General features: G+C 65.9%; 6 protein-coding genes across 8 annotated transcripts; 3 read left to right on the top strand and 3 right to left on the bottom strand.

The window, feature by feature from the left end:
* Positions 1-975: 975 nt before the first annotated feature.
* On the top strand, positions 976-3,437 carry LOC136566720 (uncharacterized). Its single transcript, XM_066565990.1, has 7 exons — positions 976-1,121; positions 1,275-1,358; positions 1,448-1,536; positions 1,754-1,939; positions 2,101-2,238; positions 2,396-2,588; positions 2,893-3,437. Exons 1-7 carry the CDS (start codon positions 1,055-1,057, stop codon positions 3,228-3,230), a joined length of 1,095 nt encoding a protein of 364 aa, XP_066422087.1. The 5' UTR covers positions 976-1,054; the 3' UTR covers positions 3,231-3,437.
* Positions 3,438-3,820: 383 nt separating this feature from the next.
* AFMID (arylformamidase) lies at positions 3,821-6,519 on the bottom strand. 3 transcript variants are annotated; one of them, XM_066565993.1, is made up of 11 exons: positions 6,397-6,519; positions 6,210-6,300; positions 6,031-6,135; positions 5,910-5,958; positions 5,665-5,750; positions 5,515-5,587; positions 5,171-5,268; positions 4,940-5,018; positions 4,650-4,845; positions 4,233-4,337; positions 3,821-4,129 (listed from the first exon to the last, which is right to left on the bottom strand). In XM_066565993.1, the coding sequence occupies exons 1-11, from the start codon at positions 6,424-6,426 to the stop codon at positions 4,100-4,102; spliced, it is 942 nt and encodes a 313-aa protein (XP_066422090.1). In that variant the 5' UTR covers positions 6,427-6,519; the 3' UTR covers positions 3,821-4,099. The 3 variants fall into 3 exon arrangements, 2 of the variants coding, with proteins under 2 accessions (XP_066422090.1, XP_066422091.1); XM_066565994.1 differs by having other exon boundaries at positions 4,650-4,779; XR_010785063.1 differs by lacking the exon at positions 3,821-4,129 and having other exon boundaries at positions 4,237-4,337; positions 4,650-4,870.
* Positions 6,520-7,004: 485 nt separating this feature from the next.
* Positions 7,005-9,236, top strand: TK1 (thymidine kinase 1). The gene is made up of 7 exons (XM_066566020.1): positions 7,005-7,070; positions 7,696-7,727; positions 7,797-7,910; positions 7,979-8,072; positions 8,409-8,498; positions 8,581-8,700; positions 8,808-9,236. Exons 1-7 carry the CDS (start codon positions 7,005-7,007, stop codon positions 8,961-8,963), a joined length of 672 nt encoding a protein of 223 aa, XP_066422117.1. The 3' UTR covers positions 8,964-9,236.
* Positions 9,237-11,400: 2,164 nt separating this feature from the next.
* On the bottom strand, positions 11,401-12,736 carry SYNGR2 (synaptogyrin 2). Its single transcript, XM_066565923.1, has 4 exons — positions 12,623-12,736; positions 12,235-12,472; positions 11,735-11,874; positions 11,401-11,635 (listed from the first exon to the last, which is right to left on the bottom strand). The coding sequence occupies exons 1-4, from the start codon at positions 12,725-12,727 to the stop codon at positions 11,438-11,440; spliced, it is 681 nt and encodes a 226-aa protein (XP_066422020.1). The 5' UTR covers positions 12,728-12,736; the 3' UTR covers positions 11,401-11,437.
* Positions 12,737-12,885: 149 nt separating this feature from the next.
* On the top strand, positions 12,886-19,400 carry TMC6 (transmembrane channel like 6). The gene is made up of 21 exons (XM_066565922.1): positions 12,886-12,952; positions 13,592-13,687; positions 13,797-13,915; positions 14,217-14,348; positions 14,429-14,587; positions 14,703-14,808; positions 14,907-15,003; positions 15,091-15,345; positions 15,595-15,785; positions 15,865-16,003; positions 16,127-16,282; positions 16,470-16,645; positions 16,782-16,863; positions 17,184-17,281; positions 17,419-17,514; positions 17,661-17,736; positions 17,967-18,100; positions 18,455-18,631; positions 18,810-18,888; positions 19,014-19,092; positions 19,288-19,400. Exons 2-20 carry the CDS (start codon positions 13,632-13,634, stop codon positions 19,083-19,085), a joined length of 2,400 nt encoding a protein of 799 aa, XP_066422019.1. The 5' UTR covers positions 12,886-12,952; positions 13,592-13,631; the 3' UTR covers positions 19,086-19,092; positions 19,288-19,400.
* A 1,869-nt stretch (positions 19,401-21,269) lies between these two features.
* On the bottom strand, positions 21,270-22,519 carry ARL16 (ADP ribosylation factor like GTPase 16). The gene is made up of 5 exons (XM_066566004.1): positions 22,414-22,519; positions 22,225-22,281; positions 22,031-22,144; positions 21,743-21,858; positions 21,270-21,599 (listed from the first exon to the last, which is right to left on the bottom strand). Exons 1-5 carry the CDS (start codon positions 22,495-22,497, stop codon positions 21,428-21,430), a joined length of 543 nt encoding a protein of 180 aa, XP_066422101.1. The 5' UTR covers positions 22,498-22,519; the 3' UTR covers positions 21,270-21,427.
* Between the last annotated feature and the right edge of the window lie 2 nt (positions 22,520-22,521).

Here is a 22,521-nt window from a genome sequence, read left to right as displayed (position 1 = left end):
CTGCGTGTGAAAAACGTCTCATGAAGGACTGTTTATGGCTCCCTCAGCTGCGGGCTGACAGCGCGGGGGGCGACGGGCGATACTGAGGGAGGGGCTCATGGACAGGGGCACAGGCAGGGGCATGGGCAGAGCGGGCACCAGCGGAGCGGCTGCAGGGGGCTCAGGACAGGGGACCTGGGGCGGCCAAGGCTGGGAGGCACGTGGCAGAGGGAGGGAGAAGGCAGCAGCATGGCACAGGTGTCTGGAGCACACAGCGTCCCCAGGCGGGCAGGGGCTGAGGGGAAGAGGCACCTTAATGGGTGCACCTGCCCTACTGGTGCCCTGCAAATGCCGGGAGCGGCGCTGGGCGCTGCAGAGTGGTGCCCCCCGCGCTGGGAGCAGGGAGCATGGTCCGGCTGCTCCAGCCCAGCGCGGGGAGGCGCGGGGGTCTCACCACTGCTTCGGACACACGCCCTCCTGCCGGGGGGCAGTGGGGATTTCTGCCAGGAGGCTGGCGGGTCCCCTCAGAGCTGGCAGAGAGTGCCGAGATCAGCGAAGCTGCCCGGACACCCCAGAGCTCCGCTGCAGCGCCAGCCCACCTGCGGTGCCACCGGGCTTGGGGCACACCGGGGCAATCGGCTGCGGCCAGGGCAGACGCAGCCGAGCCAGAGCAGCTCCAGCGCCCAGCCGACCCCAGGCAGCGGGGCGGGAGCGATTCCTGCTCAGCCTTGGAAAGAGGATCGCCCTGGCGCTCCCTCCGTCGGACACCCAGCACGGGGAGGGGCCGCGGGGCAGCGCAGGGCCGGGGCTGCCCCCACCCGTGAGAGGTGGGGATGGAGGGAGGGGGCCGGCGCTGCGAGGCAGTGCCCGCGCAGGAGCCGCTGCCCCGTTCCCGGCCCGTGTTCCCGGGAAGGGCGATCCCGCCCCCGCCCGGGAGCCCTTGCGGGGGGCGGTCCCGGCCATGCGGGCGGCGCTGCGGCGGGGGCGGCTGCCCGGGCCCGGGGGGGTGTCCGGGGGTCGGCAGCCGCTCGTGGTGGACCTGCGGAGCGACACGGTGACTCGGCCGTGCGCCGCCATGCGCCGGGCCATGGCCCGCGCCGCCGTGGGCGACGACGACTACGGGGAGGACCCGGCGGTGAACGGTGGGCGGGGGGAACGGGCCGCCCGCCCGGGGGTCCCCGCCTGACCCGGGGGCAGCGGATGGGGGGCCCGGAGCGGGGCTGCGGGGGCAGCCGGGACCGGGGGATCCCCGAGCCCCCCAGAGCCAGCCCCACAGGACGTCCGTGTCCCCGCAGAGCTGCAGCGCCGGGCCGCGGCGACTCTGGGCACCGAATCCGCTCTGTTCGTGCCCACGGCCACCATGGCCAACCTCATCGCCGGTGAGTCCGGGGCTGCGCTCGCAGCGCCTCGTGCCCCCAGGCTGGGGATGCTGCCCTTGCTCCCCTCCCTCACGGCCCTTCTCCCCCAGTGATGTGCCACTGCCAGCGCAGGGGGGCTCAGCTCTTCCTGGGCCAGGACTCCCACCTGCACGTCTACGAGCACGGCGGGGCCGCGCAGGTGAGCGCGGCGGCGCTGGCGGCGGTGCAGGAGAGGAGGGCGGCCGCGTGCTGCCCTCCGCTGGCTGCCAGGGCATCCCCTGGGTCGCTGTCCCGAGCCACGGGCTGCAGCGCGGGTGGGGGCTGTACACCCCCGATGGAGGGCACAGAGGGCTGGAGCCCCCGTGCACCACCGCTGCCCCCTGTCAGCTCTGCGCTCTCCCCTGCCCTGGGCACAGGTCGCCGGTGTGCACTCCCAGGCACTGCCAGATCTGCCGAATGGCACCTTCGACCTGGAGCAGCTGGAGCTGACCATCCGTGAGGCCCACGGCAGCCAGTACCACCCTCGTCCTGAGCTCATCTGTCTGGAGAACACGCACAGCTCGGCGGGCGGCCGGGCACTGCCCCTCACCTATCTCAGGCAGGTGGGAGCCCACAGACGGTGCTGGCACAATCCTGCCTGGCACGGGTAGCTGGGCCCTGCACAATAGCACTGCGGGGACACTGGAGCTCAGAGATGGCTCGTGGTGGTGGCACTAGATGCCCCAGGGGTCCCTCCCAAACCAGCTGTCCCCCTGACTCCCAGGTCCGTGGGCTTGCAGACCGTTACGGGCTGCGGGTGCACATGGACGGCGCACGGCTGATGAATGCAGCAGTGGCCCAGGGCGTGGAGCCAGCCCAGATTGCCCAGCACTGTGACTCTGTGTCCCTCTGCTTCTCCAAGGTCTGCTTGTGTGGGGAGGGGTCCACAGGGCTGGCGGGGGCCAGCACAAGCCAGAGCCTGCCCTTGTTTGCAGGTGTTGGGCTAAGAACAGCCCTGGCAGGCTGGGAGGGGCAGCTGCCCGGGGACAGCTGGGGTGACCCCGCTGGTGGCTCTGCAGGGCCTGGGCGCCCCGGCCGGCGCGGTGCTGGCGGGGAGCAGGCAGTTTGTGGCCGAGGCCTGGCGTGTGAGGAAGCTGCTGGGCGGGGGCATGCGGCAGGCGGGAGTGCTGGCGGCCGCTGCCCTCCTCGGGCTGCAGCACGCCGAGGGGACACTGAGCAGGGACCACGAGCATGCCCGGAGCTTTGCGGAAGGTACCTCAGGGCCCCGAGGGTGCTGGGCTGTAAGAGCACAGCTGGCACTGCCCAGCAGCACCACCGAACTGCTGCCTTGGGCACCATCCCTGCATGGCCACACTGGGTCTCCAGCAGGGTGAGGATGCTGCTGGGATCCTCACCTGGCTGCAGTGCCACGATCATGGCATGACCGTGCCTGTGCTGTGCTCAATGACCCTGGTACCACATGGGGGGAGAAAGGGCTCTCCTTCATCCAGAGGCTACCTGGGGCAGGTAGCCTCTTCCAGGTAGCTGGGGCTTGCACCACCTCGGCCTCCTGCAGGTATCCACGCGCTGGACTCTCCCCTCTGCTCCGTCAACCTGGCAGCAGTGGAGACCAACATTGTGATGGTGAATGTCCAGGGGGCCTGGCCGTCCCCCGCCGAGCTCTGCGACCGCCTGCGCGCCGTCAGCGAGGAGGAGGAGGCTGAGAGCGGGCAGGCTGTCAGCGTCCTGCTGCTCCCCTGGTCGGCACGGACCCTGCGCGCCGTCTGGCACCGCGACGTCTCGGCCCGAGACACCGAGCTCGCCAGGAGAAAGCTGGAATTTGTGGCCAGAAAGTGCCAGGAGGAGTTGGCCTTGGGACTGCATGGAGTGCCTCCAGGCACGGGGGGAGCCTGAGCATTCTGCCATCCCCGCAGCTGCAGCGGTTGGGCAGCCCAGAGCAAGCACTGGGAGCAGCCCCTTTGTGCTCCAGATGTGTGCCCAGCCATCTGAAACGTGACATCAGCCCTCACAGGCAGCCTGACAAACCAATGTGAGCCCAGCCTAGCGGAGACCCCAGACCCTGAGGCAGCCAGTGCACAAAATAAACACCTTTTGGTGGTACTGGAGCTGTGCAGGGTGTTTTCTCTCTTTTCCTTGCTCTGCAGCAGGGACATCATCACAGCCAAGGTCCCCTGTGGAGGGACAGTTGCTCCTGAGGACATGGAACCATCTCAGCCACAGGACCAGGGTTGCTGCACAGCAATGCCAAGGTTTGTGTCTGGCCAGGACTGTCCCAGGAGCGTGAGCCCAGCCTGGCCCAGATGGCTGTGTCACTCCCGTTCACAGAGGCTTATGTCATTCTGTCCCACAGCAGCAGGTGGGCTCCCCAGGCTTCCCTGTCATGTTCTGGGTCAGCAGGTCCCAGAACTCTGCACTGGAAGAAGGGATTCTCTCAGCAGCAGTTGCTTTGGGTGTGCGCTCACTGGCTCCCTGGGAAGCACTACTCCAGGCAGCAGTAACTCCCATTTTATTCTGTATTGCCAATGTGCAGTTTAAAGGACACTGAGGGAACAAAGTTCATGGTCCAGCTAGCCAGTCAGAGCCTTGCAGCCCTCAGTCCCCTCTGCTCCAGCGGGCAGGAGCACGGCAGGGAAGGGGCACCAGCCTGGGCTGGGCTGAGCAGAGAGGGCACAGTGTGGGTCTGAGACAGAGGTGACCCTGTGTTATACTGAGGAGGTGGCAGGCAGGGCCGCGGTCCCCATCTCTTTACTCCTGAGGTGCCATCATGCTCTTGAAATCATGTTCAGAATCACCTGGGATGAGGAACCAAACCCTGTGGAAAGCCCCTGACCCTGCACCTCCCCCCAGGGAGGTGGCAGCCCACCCAATCCGCCTTGGCACAGCCCTCCTGCCTACCTGAGTGAGGACATAGCTGTCCTCTGACAGCCTCTCAATGACATCAAAGTGATCCACACCAGCCAGGTCCAGCACAGAGACAGACCAGCCTGCTGCACGCAGGGCCTGCGGAGAGAGCGGTGCCCAGCATGGACCCCAAGCTCCTCCTGCCCTGGACAAGCAGCAGGAATAATGTCCTGGCCAGGACTGGTGTCCTCCAGTGAGCCAGAAACAGCTCTGGATCAGCACAGAAGCTCTTCATCCCAGTTGGGTAAGTTGGCGAGGGCTGCCTGGAGCAGTGTCCCCACCAGAGCCGAGCAGGGTGCTGCTGGAGCTCACCTGGCTTCAGTCTTGGGACTGCCTGGTGCTCACCTGGCTGTGCTCCTGTAACTGCCTGGTGCTCACCTGGCCATGCTCCTTCAACTGCCTATTGCTCACCTGGCTGTACTCCTGGGACTGCCTGCGAAACTCTGGGGAGTCATGCTGGGCCACAGCCACGAGCACCTCACAGGCTGCTGGCGCTGCTGGGGTGACCAGTCTCATGGGGCTGTTCCTCTGGGCCACCTCCCTGCAGGAGCCACGCCGGTGGAGCTGGTGCAGCCCTTTGCTCCATGCCATCAGCCGGACTCCCCAGCTGGGCAGGCACAGGGGCAGAGTGGCTGCAGAGCCACTGACACCCCCTGCCCGTGCTCTGTCCCCATGGCTGTCCCCACAGCCTGTGAGCTCACCGGCTCATGTTCAGAGCATCATTCACGTAGGTGTGCAGGATGGGCTCCAGGTCATAGAGGCCGCTCACCAGCACCGCTCCTGGGGGCAGAGGAGGAGCTGCAGGTGAGGAGCTGCAGCCTGGGAGGCTCCCACAGCCCTGGGACCTCATAACCAGTTAGCATAATCAGCCTTGTCCCAGGCGTGGAGACCAGTTCTCCTCCCGACCCTGTTCTGGGACGTGGCAACGCTACCTTTGATATCTGGCACCACTTGGAATTCCGTCCAGTCTGTGGACAGCACCATGGCTGCCAGGTGGGCCCCTGCCGAGTGTCCGCACAGGTAAATGCCTCTGGAAGGAGGGAGCGACTGAGAGGGACACCTAGAGACACCTGGGGACACCTGGGCACGCTTTGCTCCGTGCAGAGGAGGTGGCACAGCCCGAATGTGTCAGCTCAGATGTTTCCCAATCTGCCAGCCGCTGCCTTGTGCAGGGACAGGGGATTGTGGCCACAGGCACTGCCCAGTGCTTGGGCCGAGGTGCCAAAGCCCCCCCCCAGCCAGTCCCACAGACCAAGCCCGGCCGGGAACTGCCCACCTGATCCTGGGGTATTGCTCCACCAGGAAGGCGAGGCTGCGGCGCACCTGCAGCACCATGGTGTCCATGTGGCCTGAGCAGAGGACAAAGGGCAGGGCTGGAGGCGCGGGGCTGCGCAGGCAGCTGCAGCCTCTGCAGGGCAGCACCTACCCTTAGGGGCTATGTCGTACCCCACCGCCACCACCGCCACCCCCTGCGACACCAGCGGGGGGGCTGCAAACCCCGAGTCGTCCTTACTGCAGAGAGAGATGCTGCGGGAGCCGGGGCTGCGGGGCCAGCTGGGGGCTGGCCAGACCCGTGTCCCCAGAGCAAGCCCCAGTGTCAGGAGAAGGGGTCAGCCGGAGCCGGTGAGGGGGTCCCTTCGCGAGGAGCGCCCCACCGACAGCCCAGCTCACCTCATGCACTGCCAGTACCCGCCGTGGATGTAGACCAGCGCCGGGAAGGCTGCGCAGCACAGCGCGGGGTGAGCCGGGTGTCCGCCCGGCCCACTCCCGTCCCCGCCGCCCCGACACTCACTTTCAGAAGGCTCCGTGGGAAAGTAGATGTCCAGCTTCTCCCCGTCCCCGTCGCCGTAGGGCACGTGCAGCAGGGTCTGCCCGCTGGCCCGGGCCCGCTCGGTTCCTGCGGGGGGGAGGCGGTGGGGCACGGCGCCGTGGCACCGAGCGCAGTCCCTGTCCCAGCGCCGCGATCCCCACCTGCCGCCGTCACCGCCAGGTGGGCGTCGATGATGGTGTCCCGGTCCAGGCGGGGGGACCAGCGACTGGGAGAGTAATGGTCCTCCAGCGCCTGCGGGGAGGCGGCGGGGCAGCGCCGGGGCCGCGCCAACGCCCCCGGCCGGCGGCCCGGCCCGGACCCGCGCTCTGCCCTGCCCCGGGGCCGTACCTCCGCGGACATATCCCGCCACCCGCCCATGGTGGGGCCGCTCCCGGTGTCGCTCCCAGTCCCGATCCCGGTGCCGCTCCCGGTGCCGCTCCCGGTGTCTCTCCCTGTCCCGATCCCGGTCCCGCTCCCGGTCCCTCTCCCCGTTCCCCGTTCCGATCCCGGTCCCGGTGCCTCTCCCCCTCCCGGTGCCGTTCTCGGTGCCGCTCCCCGTCCCGATCCCGGTGCCGTTCCCGGTGCCGGTGCCGTTCCCGGGATGCCTGCCCGCCGAGGGGCGGGGCCTGAGCGGGGCCGGGTGGGAGGGCGCGCTCCCATTGGCCGTCCCGGAGGCGAGGCCCGAGCCCGGGGGCGGGGCCAGATCATGGAGGCGAGGCCAGAGCCCTGGGGCGGGGCCGCCTCCCATTGGCCGCTTGGGTCTGGGGGGCGGAGCCGGTGGGCAGAGGAAAATAAAAATTTTGGCGCCTATGACCCCCATTGGGCAGCGTTGCCGCGCGGCTGTGCGGACTCTTATGCGATTGGCTGGCGCTGCGGCGCGTGGGGGAGAGGCCTCCTCCGATTGGCTGACGGGGCTGGCCGGCTGGGCGCGCGCGGGCTCGGGCCGGCAGTCCGCCATGAACTGCCTGACGGTGCCCGGTGTCCACCCCGGCTCCCCCAGCCGGCCCCGCGGGCAGATTCAGGTACGGGGTCGCCCCGGGGCACGGGCGCGGGGGTAGGTACAGGTGCCACCCCGGGGCACCAGTGTGGGAGCAGATGCAGGTACGGCAACTCTGCCGGGCATCGGGTCGGGGGCAGATGCGGGCACGGTACTGCCCCGAGCACGGGCCGGGGGCAGATGCGGGCACGGTACTGCTCCGGACACGGGCCGGGGGCAGATATGGGCACGGTACTGCCCCGGGCACGGGATGGGGGCAGAGGTGGGCACGGCGCTGCCCCAGGTACGGGCCGCGGGCAGATGCGGGCACGGTACTGCCCCGGGTACGGGCCGGGGGCAGATGCGGGCACGGTGGTACCCCGGGCACGGGATGGGGACAGATGCGGGCACGTTACTGCCCCGAGCACGGGCCGGGGGCAGATACAGGCACAGTACTACCCCGAGCACGGGCCGGGGGCAGATACGGGCACGGTGCTGCCCCGAGCACGGGTCGGGGGCAGATGCGGGCACGGTACTGCCCCGAAGCCCCGCGCACGGGCCGGCGGCAGGTGTGTGTGCCGCGCCGGGCTGAGGGGGCTGCCGGGGCCCCGGCGGGGCGCAGCCGGGCCTGCCCGCTGGCCGCCGTTCTGAGCGCACCGTTCTGCCCCCAGGTGATCTTCGGGCCCATGTTCTCCGGGAAGAGGTAGGCACGGACCGGGGGGCGGGAGGGCGGCGGGCTGGGGCTGGGGCCCGCTGACACCGTGTCTTGCAGCACGGAGCTCATGCGGCGAGTGCGGCGGTTCCAGCTCGCCCAGTACCGGTGCCTGCTGGTGAAGTACGCCAAGGACACGCGCTACGGCTCCTCCGGGGTCTGCACACACGACAGGTGAGCTCCGGGGCAGGAGGACTCCCCGCTTCACGGGGCTGCCCGGCTCACTCCCTCCCTGCCCGCAGGAGCACCATGGAGGCCCTGCCCGCCGGGCTCCTCCAGGACGTGTACCAGGAGGCGCTGGGGGCCGCCGTCATCGGCATCGATGAGGGCCAGTTCGTAAGTGCACGGCTGGGCTGGGTGCGCTGGGCTCCCTGGGACACACACTCCTTGGTGCTCCTGTGCAGGCCAGGCTCTGTGTCCTTGTAGGAGAGGGAGGGAGGTCATGCCCTGGGGAGTTGGATCCATGTGGCCTTACACTCAAAGTGCTCACAATCAAAGCCTCCTTCCCTGTAGTCCCTGCAGACAGGATGCTGGGACTGCAGCCTGTTTCACAGACTGGGCACGTGGCTCTGACTTTCTTTGTTCCTGGTGCTGCTGTCTGGGCACGCACTGTGGGATCTGGAGCCAAGTCCTGCCCCCCATCCTTCTTTACGATGTGCCTGTACCCCCCAGTTTCCAGACATTGTGGAGTTCTGCGAGACAATGGCCAACACTGGGAAAACTGTCATTGTTGCTGCTCTGGATGGCACCTTCCAGAGAAAGGTAAAACACTCATTTTGGTAGTGCAGCTGCTTTGGGACCCTCATGGAGCCCACCCAGCAGCATCTTCCGTGCTGTCTCACAGGCCTTTGGGAGCATCCTGAACCTGGTGCCGCTGGCGGAGAGCGTGGTGAAGCTGAACGCTGTGTGCATGGAGTGCTTCCGGGAGGCCTCCTACACCAAGAGGCTGGGAGCAGAGCGGGAGGTGAGTGCCCTTGGAACAGAAACTGTTTCACTTTCCCAGTCCCGCTGGTACAGACGCTCCCTCCCGGGAGCCGGGCTCTGCAGTCACTCCCCATGTTTCCCTGTCAGGTGGAGGTGATTGGAGGAGCTGACAAGTACCACTCGGTGTGCCGAGCCTGCTACTTCCGCGTGCGGCCCCAGCAGCCCGGGCCAGACAACAAGGAGAACGTGCCCCTGGGCCTGAGGCAGCTGGAGACAGCTGCCCCTCGCAAGATCTTCACTTGACTGCTGGGAAAACAGAGGGGAAGGGAGCTCAGTGCTGTGGCTCGCAGGCCTCTCTGTACTTAACAAACTGTTCAGTGCCTCAGCCCTCCCTACCCAACCTCCCCACGCCAAGCGCCACAACTGAGGATCCACCACGCCTGATGCTGGTGGAAGCTGAAGCAAAAGCCTGGCTAGAGTGAGTTCCCATCTCAGAACAAGGAGAGGGACCAGCACAGTCACTGGGGCTGCCACACACAGGCCCTGGGGCACTGCACGTGGAGCCTGGCTGCAGTGCTGCCGCTCACTGTGGCTCTGGCCAGCTCTCACAGGGCTCCAAGCGTGCTCAGGCTGCCACCAGTGCTGCTTCTGCTGCCTGTGAATGCAGCCCTTCTCTCTTGTGCACTGTTGCTACATTCCAGGTTTCTCAAGACATTGTACAGCCATTAGTATTTTTAATGCAATTTTTAGCTTCCTTCCTTAACAGTCTGAGGTAACTCGTCCCTTGTCACAGAGGTGTGACACAGCTTTTAAACTGACACACACGTCAGCCCAGCCCTGGGCAGGCCCCCAGCCTCTCTGCCAGCCTGCCCACTGGTGTCACTTATTGTTGAAACAGAAGGAGGCCTGGCAGCTGACTCTTCTGAGGTGCTGAACCTCAAGGGCTGGCTGTGTTCTAGCAGGCTGTGACAGACTCGTTTGCCTCCTCCAAATTCAGGGCAGTTTTTCTCAGGTTCAAGGCTAGTGCTGCACTTTGGTGCTATGTTACCTGTTTGGAGGCTCAGAGTTTCATCTACCAAGATGTGGACAATTATTCCAGGGAAGATCCAGTTGCTTGGTAAAGGGGCTCTCCTGAGGAGCTGCTTCTCCAGTCCAGTCATGTCTCTTGCATTCTCCTCAGCCTTCCAAAATTCTTGAGGCTGACTCTTAGTCTGCTCTAAGCTGACTGAAGGATCCTCTTCCCTCTCTGTTAGATTCTGGAAGGTTGTTGTTTCCTTATTGCCTGCAAAAGTGTTTTTTCCCTGGAAGTGTTTTTTCCCAGCATCCACAGGCTCTGAGCAGTAGCTCTTTGTTCTGGCCAGGCCAGACCTCTGCATCTGAGTCCAGGGCTGCTGTTTGCCTGTGCCCTGCAAGGCTCCAAGAGCTGCTTGATCCCCCCCCGTGCTGCCCCCGTTTCAGGTGAGAATTATTGTATTCACAAGCACTTGACTGCCAGGCTGGGCTTCTCCCCAGGGCTGGAGAAGGCTCTGCTGCTGCTTTAGGTTAATAAATAACTTAAATAATTTGTGTGTGTATTTTTTACCAGAGCATTCTTCTAAGTCTTCCTGGCAGCGAGCAGTGAGACAGCATGGGCTGCTCACAGGGTGGGAGGGCTGCTCACAGCCTGGGGTTGGAGCTCTGCTCAGAGCAGGGAGCATGACGAGGGTGGCCTAAAAATAGGCCCCAGCATGAGTGTGCTGTTTGCAGCACAGCAGCTGGCAGGGGCTGCGCTGCCCCACGCCACACCCCGGGCCCTGGAGGGGCAGAAAGCAAGAGCCTTTTCTGCTTCCCCGAGACAAAAGGCACGTGGTGGCTCACACGGTGGCTTGGTGAAAAAGTTTATTCCAACCTACAGTGACAACTACTCAAATGCTGGCCCCAGCAGGGATGGCCCACACACACGGCTGCTGGGAGCAGCTTTACCACAGCAGAGCAGCAAACACAACCTGAGAATGGCCCACAGGCTCCTGGTGTGGCTGGAGTGCAGGCAGGAGCCGCGGGCAGGCTGCAGGAGCTCAGCCTCGCAGCAGCACTCGGGCAGGCGCAAAGGGAAAGAAAGTGCTCCAGGATGTCCTCAGCCATGGCCCTGCTGAGGATCTCAGTGCTCACCGCTCCCACAGACCCCAAGCCACATCATCCAAGCACCAGCAGCTCTAGTGCAGGCTGGGGGAAGGCACAGCACGGCGTTAGAGGAGGGAAGAGGGGGCTTTGGCAAGAGCTGGCCCAGAAGCAGCCGCGGGGGGAAGGCACGGGAAGGCAGAGCTGGGCCTGGCTGTGCTGCAGCAGCGAGAGATGGCTCTGGGGGAATGCAGCCAGCAGGGCTGAAAGACACTGGAGACAGGACGGGACCAGGGCAGCAGTCACAGGGGCAGAGCCTGGCCAGGGCTGGGGGCATAAACTGCAGCCCACCACCAAGGCAGCACAGCAAAAGCAGAGACTTGTACGTGCCAGGGCTGCCCACACACCCAACCTCCTGCAGCTGCACTGCTCACCCAGCAGCTGCAAGTCATGGTGTGCCAAATCACCCACCAAATCACACACCGGGCTCTGGACCCTCCAGTGAGGATCTCAGCTCTGGGACCAGGCAGAAGCCCCTCCTGCACCCCACGAAAAGGCCCAGTCACCTTCAAACAAAGCAGCCATCACCCTCCCACCCCACTGTCCCCTCCAAGGCGTAGACCCCTCCCTCCCACCCCGGAATTGCACTGTTCAGCCGTCCCGCGGGAGCCAGCCAGGGCTCAGTACACCGGGGGAGGCTGATAGCCCTCCGGGGCCTCCGCCGTGTGCGTGAAGGGCGGCTGCTGGTAGCTCTCGTGGCTGATGTTGGGATAGCTGGAGTAGGGAGTCGGAACCCCCGGGCTGGGGTCAGCATAGCTTTGAGCAAAGTCCTCCACCCCCATTTTGTACCTCTTGTAAGCAAAGGTGAGCAGGAGTGCCTGCAGAGAGAAGGGGAGCAGCATCAAGGCTGTTGCAGCCTGTGGAGTGCAGGGGGCCCCTGTGCACTCCCCCCAAATGGGGCAGAGTGCTTCACTCACCCAGGAGAAGATGGAGAAGAAGCTGAAGGTGATGGCAGCGCGGGCAGAGTCCGCTCCGATGAACACATCCTCAGCCCGTGTCCAGGACCACTGGTTGGTCAAGAAACAGAAGCCGATGAACCACAGGAAAGTCCAGAGACCTGTGGGGGGAAGTGGCATGAGGGGCCAGGGCCGGTCCTGCTGCCCCTGGGCAGCCCCGGGCTCAGACCCTGCTCCACCGTGCAGGCTGGGGCAGGCACCCGGCCAGGGGCAGCCGCTCCTCGGGGCGCTCAGCAGCAGCACCAGCACCAGCAGCACCATTAGCAGCAGCAGCACCAGCACCATTAGCAGCACCATTAGCAGCAGCAGCAGCAGCAGCAGCGCGTGGCCCGCGGGCAGCACGCCAGACGGGAGCGACTCGGGAGCGGCTCCCTGGGCCAGGCACCGGCAGCCACGTCACGGGACAAGGCGGCCATTGTGGCAGCCACGGCGGGCACAGCCCGGCCCGCTGGCCCCGGTACCTGAGAAGCCGAGGTCGGCCAGGACCAGGTACTTGCGGTCCGTAGTGTTGCTGATCTGGGGGAAATAGACGTCCACCATGAAGAAGAAGATGCAGGCGAGGAAGGCGAGGACGCCGATGCCGATGCCGTAGCGACAGGCGTCCTCGTTGTGGTTGAAGATGCAGTAGAGCTGCGGGTCCTCGGGCCGGCTCATGTAGCCATCCCCGACCAGGCAGGCGAACACGATCAGGGCGAAGACCTGCGGGGCGGAGCCGGTGTCCGGTGGGCGGCACCGAGACCGGGGGAGCCCTTTGGGGGCTGCCGGGCCCGGCGGGCGAGGGGCGCCGGCCTGCGGCGGGGCTCTCCCGTCCCGTCCCGTCCCGTCCCGCCCCGTCCCGTCTCGTCTCACCGCGCTGACGATCCGCGCCACCACCTGCGGCTGCTGCACGAAGCGCACCAGGTCGAAGGCACCGCCGGCCTTGGCCGCCCCGTAGGCGCCTCCGCCGCCCTCCATGGCGTTCGGCCGCCGCTGCTGCGCGGCACCGCCCCGGGAGGGCCGGTCCTGGCGGCCCGGGACGCCGGGGCGGGGCGGGCGGGCTGGCTCCGGCGGGACAGGGGCTCCCCCGCCCGGGCACAGGGCGCCGCGCCCGTCCCGCACCCTATCCCGGTGCCCTCCTTCCGCCCCGGTGTAACGGGGGACGGGAGCGCCGGCCCCATCCTCGGCCGCCGACGGGCCCCGGTGAGCACAGCCCAGGGGAAACGGGGGCTTCGGGGGGCTCCCGCCGCCCCCGCCCGGTACCGGGAGGCGGCAAAGGGACGGGACGGACAGGGCTCGGCAGCCCCCGTTCCCCGCAGGTCCGCACCCACAGCGGGAGCGCCGGGGAGCGTCCCGTCGGTGCCCGGTACCGGGGCGAGCGGCCACCGGCCCCGAGCAGCCTTAGCCCGCCCCGGGGCGGAGGAGGGAGAGCAGGGGAGGAGGGAGACGGCAGCGGGCGGGGAGCACGGTGGGGGCACGGGGGTCTTTGCTCCGACGGGCCCTCTTAGGGCCGGTCCGGGCCCGTCCCGAGCCGAGCTCCGGGACTGGTGCTCCGGGGCTTCGTGCCCGACCCGAAGGGTCCCGGACGGCGGGCGGAACCTCTCGGCCGCGGTACCGCCCCATCCGCCCTCTCTTCCTTCCTGAGGCCGGGTTGGAGCCGGGGTTAGTCCCAGCTTAGCCCCGCGGACTCCGCGCTCCGGCTGCTCCCGGCCCCGCACGCCGCGGCTCCGGCTCCGGCTCCGTCCCGCAGCGCCGGGCACGGGCAGCCGCGGAAACCGGGGGGCCGCGGAAACCGGGGGGCCGCGGAAACCGGGGGCCGCGGTAAGCGGGGCTGCTCACCAGGGCAGGGCCCGGGCAGGAGGGACCCGCTCGGCCTCGCAGGATGTCCCAGCCGCCCTCCATCACCCTGCACGTCCCCGAGGGCTCCGAGAGCGATGGGTGAGTGTGACCTCCCCCGCTGCCCTGCCGTGCCCAGGTACGATGGGCTACGACCGCGCGTCCTGCAGGCGCCAGGTGTCCGTGCCACCGTGTGCCTGCGTTCCTTCAGCCAGGAGCCCAGTCCGGACAACGAGAGAGCCCTGCACACCTCATTCCACCAGCTCATCCTGGAGCAGAGCAGCTTGATCGAGGCAGGTCTGGAGCTGGAGATGCAGGAGAGGGCCAGAGGTAAAGCACTGCAGCCTCAGCCAGGGCAGGCTGGGGACAGTGTGTGTGCCCAGGGCTGTCCCTCTGCTTGGGCCAGCTGTGCCAAAATGCTGGGGCCAAAGCATTCACAGGAGCCTGCTGATGCCTTGGCCAGTGCAGAGCAGGGCAGTCCAGGGGAGATCAGATCTTGGGGACACAGAAAGCGTCCCTGGAGAAAGGGGTGCTCTGGGAGGAGCACACGCCTAGCCTGTGTGCTGGAGCAGAGCACCAGGGACACAGGGATGAGCAATGGTCTCTCTGTATCCTACCTTCCCCCTCCCAGAGTCCCCAGCCTACTTGGCTGTTCCAGAAGCCTGTGCCATGGCCTGGCCAGAGCCCAGGCAAGGTGAGGAGCACCCCAGCCACTCCTCTGCCTCCCTGCAGATCTTGGCCAGCATGCCCAGCCGCACCATTGGTAGGTGCCACCCACATCCCACCCTTCCCCAGCTCCCAGAGCCCCTTGGAGCTCTGCCCAAGCCCTGCTCTGGCCCACAGGACGCAGCCTCGGGGCCATCATCTCGCAGTACTGCAACCGCACGGCGCGGCTGCGGCGCCAGAGCAGCCGCCCGCCCCTGCAGCAGCTCTGCCGTGCAGCACGGCCCAGCCTGCGCCACTACGACCTGGAGACCGACCCCAGCAGGGCCACGCTGCAAGGTGAGGGTGCCCCAGACCGTGAAAGGCAGGGCTGGCCACTGCCCCTGCGCTGGGCTAGGGACAGGCAGGCCGAGACCCGGCGGGCCGTGTCCCACTGAGCCCCTTTGTGCCCCAGAGAAGCGGCACCTGCTGGTGAAGGAGCTGCTGAGCCTCTCGCCCAGCCAGTGCAGCCACATGCTGCTCACCATGCCCCTCAGCCTGGCGGAGAAACGCATCCTCCGGTAGGACCCCTTCCATCAGCGCCAGCTGGGCAGGGCTCCCCCAGCCGGAGCTGTCCCGGGACCTGTGGGACCCCCTGACCCCCCTCTCTCCTGGGCAGGCGGCAGCTGAGCGGGCAGAGGGGCCCAGTGAGGCAGCGCGCCCATGGCTGGGCCCCCTTCTCACCCTGTGCTTGGTCCAGGGTCTGCGTCAGCCTCGTAAGTCAGAGGCACGGATCTGCACAGAGGCTGGGAGGGCTCAGTGCAGGCTCCAGCCCCACTGCTCTCCCATGTTCCTCTCCCCAGGGCTGCCGAGGTCTCTGGTACAGGCTCCTGTCCCTGCTCCGCGCTGCGCAGCCTGGACACTATGCCCTGAAGCAGATTGGTGGCCGCTTTGGCTCCAGTGTCCTGTCCTACTTTCTCTTCCTCAAGACACTCCTTATGTTGAACTTCTTTTCATTCTTCATCCTCCTGGCCTTCGTGGTGGTCCTGCAGGCCGTGTACCCCGCTGCATCAGTGAGCCCCCAGCCCTTCACTGGCCTGGAGCTGCTCACAGGAGCGGTAAGTGTGGCCCAGGCACCCCCAGGCTGTGCCAAGCCTGGCGGGCAGCCCCACTTTCCCACTGTAATGATACCCCAGTTCCTGCCTTTGCCCAGCCTGGGCCCCAGGATAAGCAGAGCTGTGGGTGCACAGGGTGGTGCTGCCCCAGCCCAAGGCTCTGTGTCTGAGGCTGGCACACAGTGCCAGGCTAGGCAGGAAGCTGCGAGCACTGCCGAGGTCACCGTGGACCCCTCGTGTGCTTTCCCCCAGGGCTGCTTCACTCACTCGCTGCTGTACTATGGCTACTACAGCAACACCACCCTGAACGACCCCTGCACCTCCAGTCCTGAGGGCAGTGTGTGCCCCCTCCCAGCCCCCCTGCTCCCCTACAACCTGCCCCTGGCCTACCTGTTCAGTGTTGGGGTCTCCTTCCTTGTCACCTGCATCCTGCTGGTGTACAGGTGGGTCAGGGGCACCTGTGGCCCTGAAGCCTTCCCCTTCAGCCAGGCCCCATCCCTGATGCCCTTCACCTCGCTGCAGTGTGTCCCGCTCTTTTCGGGAGAGCGTGAAGAGCTCCACAGGGGACTTGGCCATCAAGGTCTTCTGTGCCTGGGACTTCAAGGTGATCCAGAGGCGCTCGGTGAAGCTGCAGTGCGAGAACATCTGCACCCAGCTGAAGGTGGAGGAGCAAAGCATCCCCCACCCATCACCCACTCCTCTGGGTCCTGCTGTGCTGCAGTGGGACAAAGCCCTGCTCCAGACCCAAGGTGGGTTTGGCAGCTCTGCTGCTGCTCTCTTGCAGGAGCTGCTGGCGGAGCGCCGCTCCCGCTCCCGCTCCCAGAGCCGGTGCCAGCGCCTGGGGCACGGCCTCGTGGTGCTGCTGGCCTGGCTGCTGGCCCTGGGCTGGGTGTCGGGCTGCGTGCTGGCTGTGCACTACCTCTTGGAGCACATGCACACGGTGAGTGCCGCCTCTCACCCCGGGATCTCCTGCCCTGGGCTTGGAGGGACAGGGCTGGGGTACTGGGGAGAGAGGCAGGGACAGCCCCATTGCAGCTCTGCCCCTGGCCTGGGCATCTGCTGCTCTCCCCAAGGACACCACAGCTGGCTGCCAACAGCTGTGCACTCAGCCAGTACCTGCTCACCAGGTTCAGCAGGAGCGGCAAGCACAGGGCAGTGGCAGATGGCAGCAAGAAGCCATTCTGCTGGTCCTGCCCCTTGTGGTGTCCTTCCTCAATGCCTTGATGCCCCACCTGTTCAACTTGCTGGCGATGTGGGAGAAGCAGGACTCCCCAGTGACACAGGTCTCCGTGGCCATCTTCAGGTGGGCTGGCTGGGCTGTGGTGGAGGGAGCGTTCTGCACCTGAGGCAGGCAAGGAGGCTTTGGGGCCAGGCACCCCATCTGTGGGGCTTGGCCCCTCCATCCCCCGGGCTCAGGGACTTCTGGCACTGCTCCCCAGGAACCTCATCCTGAAGACAGTGATTCTCAGCCTGCTGTGCTACCACTGGCTCAGCCGGAGCGTTATCTGCTCAACAGAGGAGGTGAGCACCACCGCCTCAGGGCCAGGGAGGGCTGGGCTGAGCATGGGGTTATGCAAGGAGCTGGTGGCATCTTCCCTATCAGATATCAGGAAGAAATTCTTCCCTGTGAGGGTGGTGAGGCTCTGGCATAGGTTCCCAGAGAAGCTGTGGGTGCCCCATGCCAGGAACTGTAAAAGGCCTGGTTGGACAGGACTCGGAGCAATCTGGTCTAGTGGAAGGGTGTCTCTGCCCATGATGGGGTGGGGAGAGAGATGAGCTTTAGGGATCCTCCCAACCCAAACCAGTCTGAGATTCTGTGCCATGCTTGATTGTCTCCCCAGTGCTGGGAGACGTGTGTGGGGCAGGAGCTGTATCGCTTCATGGTGATGGATTTCATATTCACCCTGCTGGACACGCTCTTTGGGGAGCTGATCTGGAGGTGATGTACCCCAAGACATGTCCCCCCCCAGTGTGCCATCAGCTCTCTGGTCCACCCAGGCTCTGCTGCCATCAGAGGGGGACGGTGGGGTGTGAAGTGCCCCCAGGCAGCGTGGGGCAGAGTTCATTTCCACCCAGGCTGATTCTGGAGAAGAGGCTGAAGACAAAGCAGAGGCCGGAGTTTGACATCGCCCGAAATGTGCTGGAGCTGATCTATGGGCAGACCCTGATCTGGTGAGATGTTTCTGCCTGGTGTGACTCCTTCCTCTGCTGGCAAATGCCTTGTGGTCCCCAGGAGCCCTGTGGGTGCTGTGGCTGTGCCCAGCACTGTGTCCCCTGGGGCTCAGACCCAGGCAAGCTCATCTTTCCCCTGCTCCCAGGCTGGGTGTTCTCTTCGCTCCACTCCTGCCAGCTGTGCAGATGCTGAAGCTGCTGCTGTTGTTCTATATCAAAAAGGTGTGATTCCCCCACCCCTGAAACTCCCCGTGGGGTGGAACTGTGGTGGCACTGTGCCCTGTCAGCCTGTGCTGCAGCAGTGGTGCCACACGGAGCAGCCTTGTCCCTGTGGGGCTGAGCACAGCCCCTGGGGACAGCACGGCCCCGAGCTCACTGGGCTGGCTCCCCGTGGGCAGCAGGGAGGGGACAGCAGGGACTGGCAGCCACGGGACACTGCTCCCTCCCCACAGACCAGCCTGCTGCGGAACTGCCAGTCCCCCAGCAAGCCCTGGCAAGCCTCACGCATGAGCACCGTGTTCATCACTCTGCTGTGCTTCCCCTCCTTCTTGGGTGCAGCTGCCTTCCTCTCCTACACCATCTGGTCGTGAGTACCCACCAGGCCACGGCTCAGGGCACAGGACCCCGGCTGCCTGGAGGAGGAGGGGCTGGGGAGAGCATGGCCCCTGTCCCTGGCATCCCCAGCTGCAGGCTGTGAGGGGCTGCCCAAAGCAGAGGAGGTGCCTTCCTCCCTGCTGCTGGCCCTGCTCACGTCCTGCAGCTGCTCCCGGTGCAGGGGGCAGGGATGAGGACTCCCTTGTCCAGCCCTGGGGCTGCTGGGGACAGTGGGGCTGGGTCCCTGGAGGGCTGGACCCCTGAGACAGGCTCTGGGGCCAGCAGTTGCTTTAACACAGTTACAGTTGCCCGTTGCTCTGAATGCCCTGTTGGTGTGTTTGCTCAGGGTGCAGCCATCAGAAACCTGCGGTCCCTTCCGGGGGCTGGAAACCATCTACGAGTCAGGGAAGAGGTGGGTGCTAGTGCTGGAGAAGTCCAACCCCAACATCACCTGGTTTGCCTGGGTCTACCAGCACCTGTTGGAGAACACATGCCTCCTGTTCTTCCTGTCTGTGGCCCTGATGTGAGTATGGACCCGAGCCCAAAGCCCAGGCTCTCCCTTTGAGGGTCCTGCTGTCACAGCCCTGACCGGGCTGGGAGCCAAGGTGTCACTCCAGAGCCCTGTGCCCCATCCCAGTGCCAGGAGCAGTGTCCCTCATCTTCCTGCCTGATGCCACCATCCCACCCTGCTGTCATTACAGAGCTGTGATCTACTTCAACATCCAGGTGGTGAGAGGCCGCCAGAGGGTCATCTGCCTGCTCCAGGAGCAGATTGCCAATGTGAGCACTGCCCCTGCCCATCCCCGCTGCTTCACAGCCTGCTGCAGCCCCAGGACTGCCAGGGTGGGCTGTGGCCCCAGCAGGGCAGGCACTCGGCCACCGCAGTGCTGTCTCTGATGTTGCAGGAAGGGGAGGATAAGCTGTTTCTCATGCAGAAGCTGCGCTCCGTGTACGAGCAGAGAGGCGGGCGTTCCTGAGTGCCAGGTGAGGCCAGCGTGAGGGCAGTGGGGAGGGGCTGCCAGGCACCCAGGGCTCAGCCATGTGCACACACGCTCCTCTGCCTGTCCCAAGGGATGCACGGTCCTTGGTGTTACTGAGGCCCAGGGACAGGAAACAGGATGGAGGCAGGTTTGGGACAAGGACCCAGGATCTTAGGGACTCTGTCCTCTTGCTGTGAAGCTCCACAGGAAGGAATGGGATGGAACAGACTGCTTGCAGCTGGGACTGAATCTGTGCATCACAACACAGTGCTGGAAGCTGGGGGACCATGGAGTGCTGGGGAAGATCCTCCTCTTGCATGGCCAAGGACCCATTGGGACATGTCATTGGGAGTGCTGCATCCCAGGGATGCAGGTGCTCCTGCTGCCTGGAGCTGCTGGGATGCAGCAGGCACGGGACCCAGCCTGCCTACACACCCCAGGGCACAGCTCCATGCAGGACTGCCTCCCCTCACAACCCTGCTGCGTGGGGCTCACAACTTGCAGAGAACAGCCCTTCAGCTCTCCCTCCTGCCAGTGTGCCCTGGGCTGTTCTCAGAATCCTTTGGGGACCATGGAGCCTTCTCCACAACCACCTTCACCTGCCTAGGGGCAGCAGGCGTGGAGCCAGCTCCAGCCCAGTGCCTGGCTCACCCCTGGCACTGCCTGGTGGGACGGATTTGGAGGAATCACCGACCATGCTGCTGAGTGCTGGGCTGGGCAGGGCCTCTGAGGGCCCAATTAAAGTGCTGCTGTGCAGGAGTGCTCGGGCTGGTGTCTGGACCTGTTGGGCTGGAAGCAGGCAGGGTTGGTGTCAGTGCTGTTGGTGGTGGTGACTCAGCAGCCGTGTCAGGCTGTGCTCGGGCTCCTTGGCACAGCCTGCTTTCCCTTGGGAAAGCACTCCACACTGCTGGAGCTGGGGGCACTGCCACCCCCTTGCCACTCCCCATCACGGTGCAGCAGCTGCAGCCCCCAGCCCCAGGAGCCACTCCCTGACATGTGGTGCTGTTGGCAGGCCCCGGGATGGAGCTGCCCCGGTGCCACAGCGCTGACAGGCCCAGGGCAGGCTGTGCTGTGCCACATGCCAGGCACGGGCAGCCACCAGTCCCCCTGCCCGGCTGGGCTGGGCCACCAGCGAGGGCACAGGGTGTTATCAGCATGGATAGACAGTGCTTAGTGGTGTGGGCACAGGGCAGGTCCTCTACACAGCCCCAGCTCTTCCTGGGTGCATCAGGAAAAGCATTGCTCACAATGATCCTGCCCCTCTGCTCAGCCTGGTGAGGCTGCAGCTGGAGTGCTGTGTCCAGCTCGGGGCTCCTCAGGACATGAGGGCCATGAACTCCTGGAGCAGGTCCAGCAGAGGCTACAGAGACAATGAAGGGACTGAAGCACCTCTCTCATGAGAACAGGCACTGGGCCTGATCAGCCTTGAGGAGAGACAACTGACAGGGGACCTCATCTGTCAGCAGGGAGGTGTCAGGGGGTGGCCCAGGCTCTGCTCCACAGTGCCCAGCAATGGGACAAGAAGCAACAGGCAGAAAGTGATGCACAGGAAGTTCCACCTGAATATGATCTTGATAGGTCCCCTCCAATATTCTGTGATACTCTGTTAGAACTTTCCTGTGCCAGTGACAGCACACTGGGACAGATTGCCCAGAGAGGGTGTGGTGCCATCCTCACTGGAGGTAGTCTAGAACTGCCTGGATGCAATCCTGTGCCATGTCCTCTGGGATGACCCTGTTTGACCAGATGAGCCAGCGTGGTCCCTTCCAGTGTGACCCACTCTGAAATTGCCTGAGCCCAGGTGAGTGCTGGAGAGCAGCTGTGGGCTGGCACTTGCTGCAGCTTGTGAGACATGCCCACTGAAGCACCCCCATAGCTCCTGACACCCACCAGGTCACCCAGTCCTTCCCCAGGATCCCCCCACTGTGCGTGGGCTGGCATGAGGCTCACATGGCCAGAGCTGCTGGCAGGAGCTCCCCGTGCACTCAGTCCTAAACCCAGGGCCCTTACCCACCCCTGCCGTGCTTAGCTCAGCCCAGCTGCTGCTGCAGCCTCCAACCCCGCTGCAGGAACCCCTCCTGTGCCCGGAGCTGCCAGCACAGTCTGGCCTCTGTGGCTTCTGCCTGTCCCTTCTCTAAAAGCCCGGGATTTCCCCCTGAGCACAAGGCAGCCACCAGCCTGGACAGTGCGGTGGGAGTTTTACTGTGAAGTCCCACAGGGATCCAGTCCATCAACAGCCCAAGGCGCTGTCCTGGGCTCTTGCTCCCAGCCCCAGGCAGGGCAGCTGCTCCTTGGCCATTTCCCTGTGTGACAGGAGTGTCCTGGGCTGCAGGCTGGGGTCAGCAGGGCTCTCGGAGGGCGCTCCGGAGCCACTGTAGCACCTCGGCCAGCCCGGTGCCGTCGCGGGCGCTGGTCTCCAGCATGGTGATGGGCTGCGTGGCACAGGACACCATGTCCTGCATGCGGAACAGTGACTTCATCTCCACCAGCGACATGTAGCAGGGCAGGTCACTGCAGTGGGGAGACGGGAGCTGCAGCATCAGCCAAGCACGAGGCTCCCGTGCCCGGGCCAGCCCCGGCTCGGGGCTCTCCAGCCCGGGAAGAGCAGCAGAGCACAGCCCTGCTCCCGGCACCCCCGGCGGCCTTCTCCTCACATCTTGTTGAAGAGCACCAGGACGGGCACGGAGGCGAGCGGCGCTGCGGAGAGGACCGAGAGCAGCTGGATGCAGGACGAGGAGAGCTGGGTGGGGTTGGAGGCGTCCACCACGAACTGCAGGGAATAGGGAAAGCAGGGAGCGGGTGTGCCGGGAGCAACCCGGGCCGGGCTGGGCCAGAGCAGGGCACGGGGGAGGGAGATCCCACCACGGGGCGAAGCCGGGGCACGGACCCACAAGCCCGTCTCCCCGGGAACACCCTGGGACCGCGGCCCCGGTGCTGCTCACCAGGAGAGCGCTGCACTCGCTGTAGTAGCTGGGCCAGATGGGGCCCATGCAGCCGCCCAGCTCCCGCACGGTGACTCTCCGCGGCAGCCGCAGGTCCGTCAGGTTGGTGCCCACCTGCGGGACGGGCACCGGTACCGACACCGCGGGCTGCGGCCGTGCCCCGCGCCCGCCCGGGCCCGCCGGGCCGCACCTACCGTGGGCAGCGTGGCCGGGGGCTCGCCCAGCTCCGCGGGCTCCTCGGCGCTCAGCTGTGCCTCGCGTTAAGGACACGGCGGCTACGGGAACGGCCCGGGGTGCGCTCCGCCCGGCCCCGCCAGCCCGGCCCCGCCAGCCCGGCCCGACCCGTCCCTCCCGGCTCCCCGGTGCCCCGTGCCCAGGATATGGCGCAGCCGCCGCACCAGGAGGCTCTTGCCACCGCCCGCCGCCCCCAGGAGCAGGAAGGTGGGCGGGGAGCGGCCCGCGGCCATGGCGGAGCCGCCCCGCGGACCGGC

Source organism: Molothrus aeneus, chromosome 26 (genome assembly GCF_037042795.1).
Source record: "Molothrus aeneus isolate 106 chromosome 26, BPBGC_Maene_1.0, whole genome shotgun sequence".
NCBI classification, from domain to species: domain Eukaryota; kingdom Metazoa; phylum Chordata; class Aves; order Passeriformes; family Icteridae; genus Molothrus; species Molothrus aeneus.
This window is presented reverse-complemented; position numbering and strand designations above follow the sequence as displayed.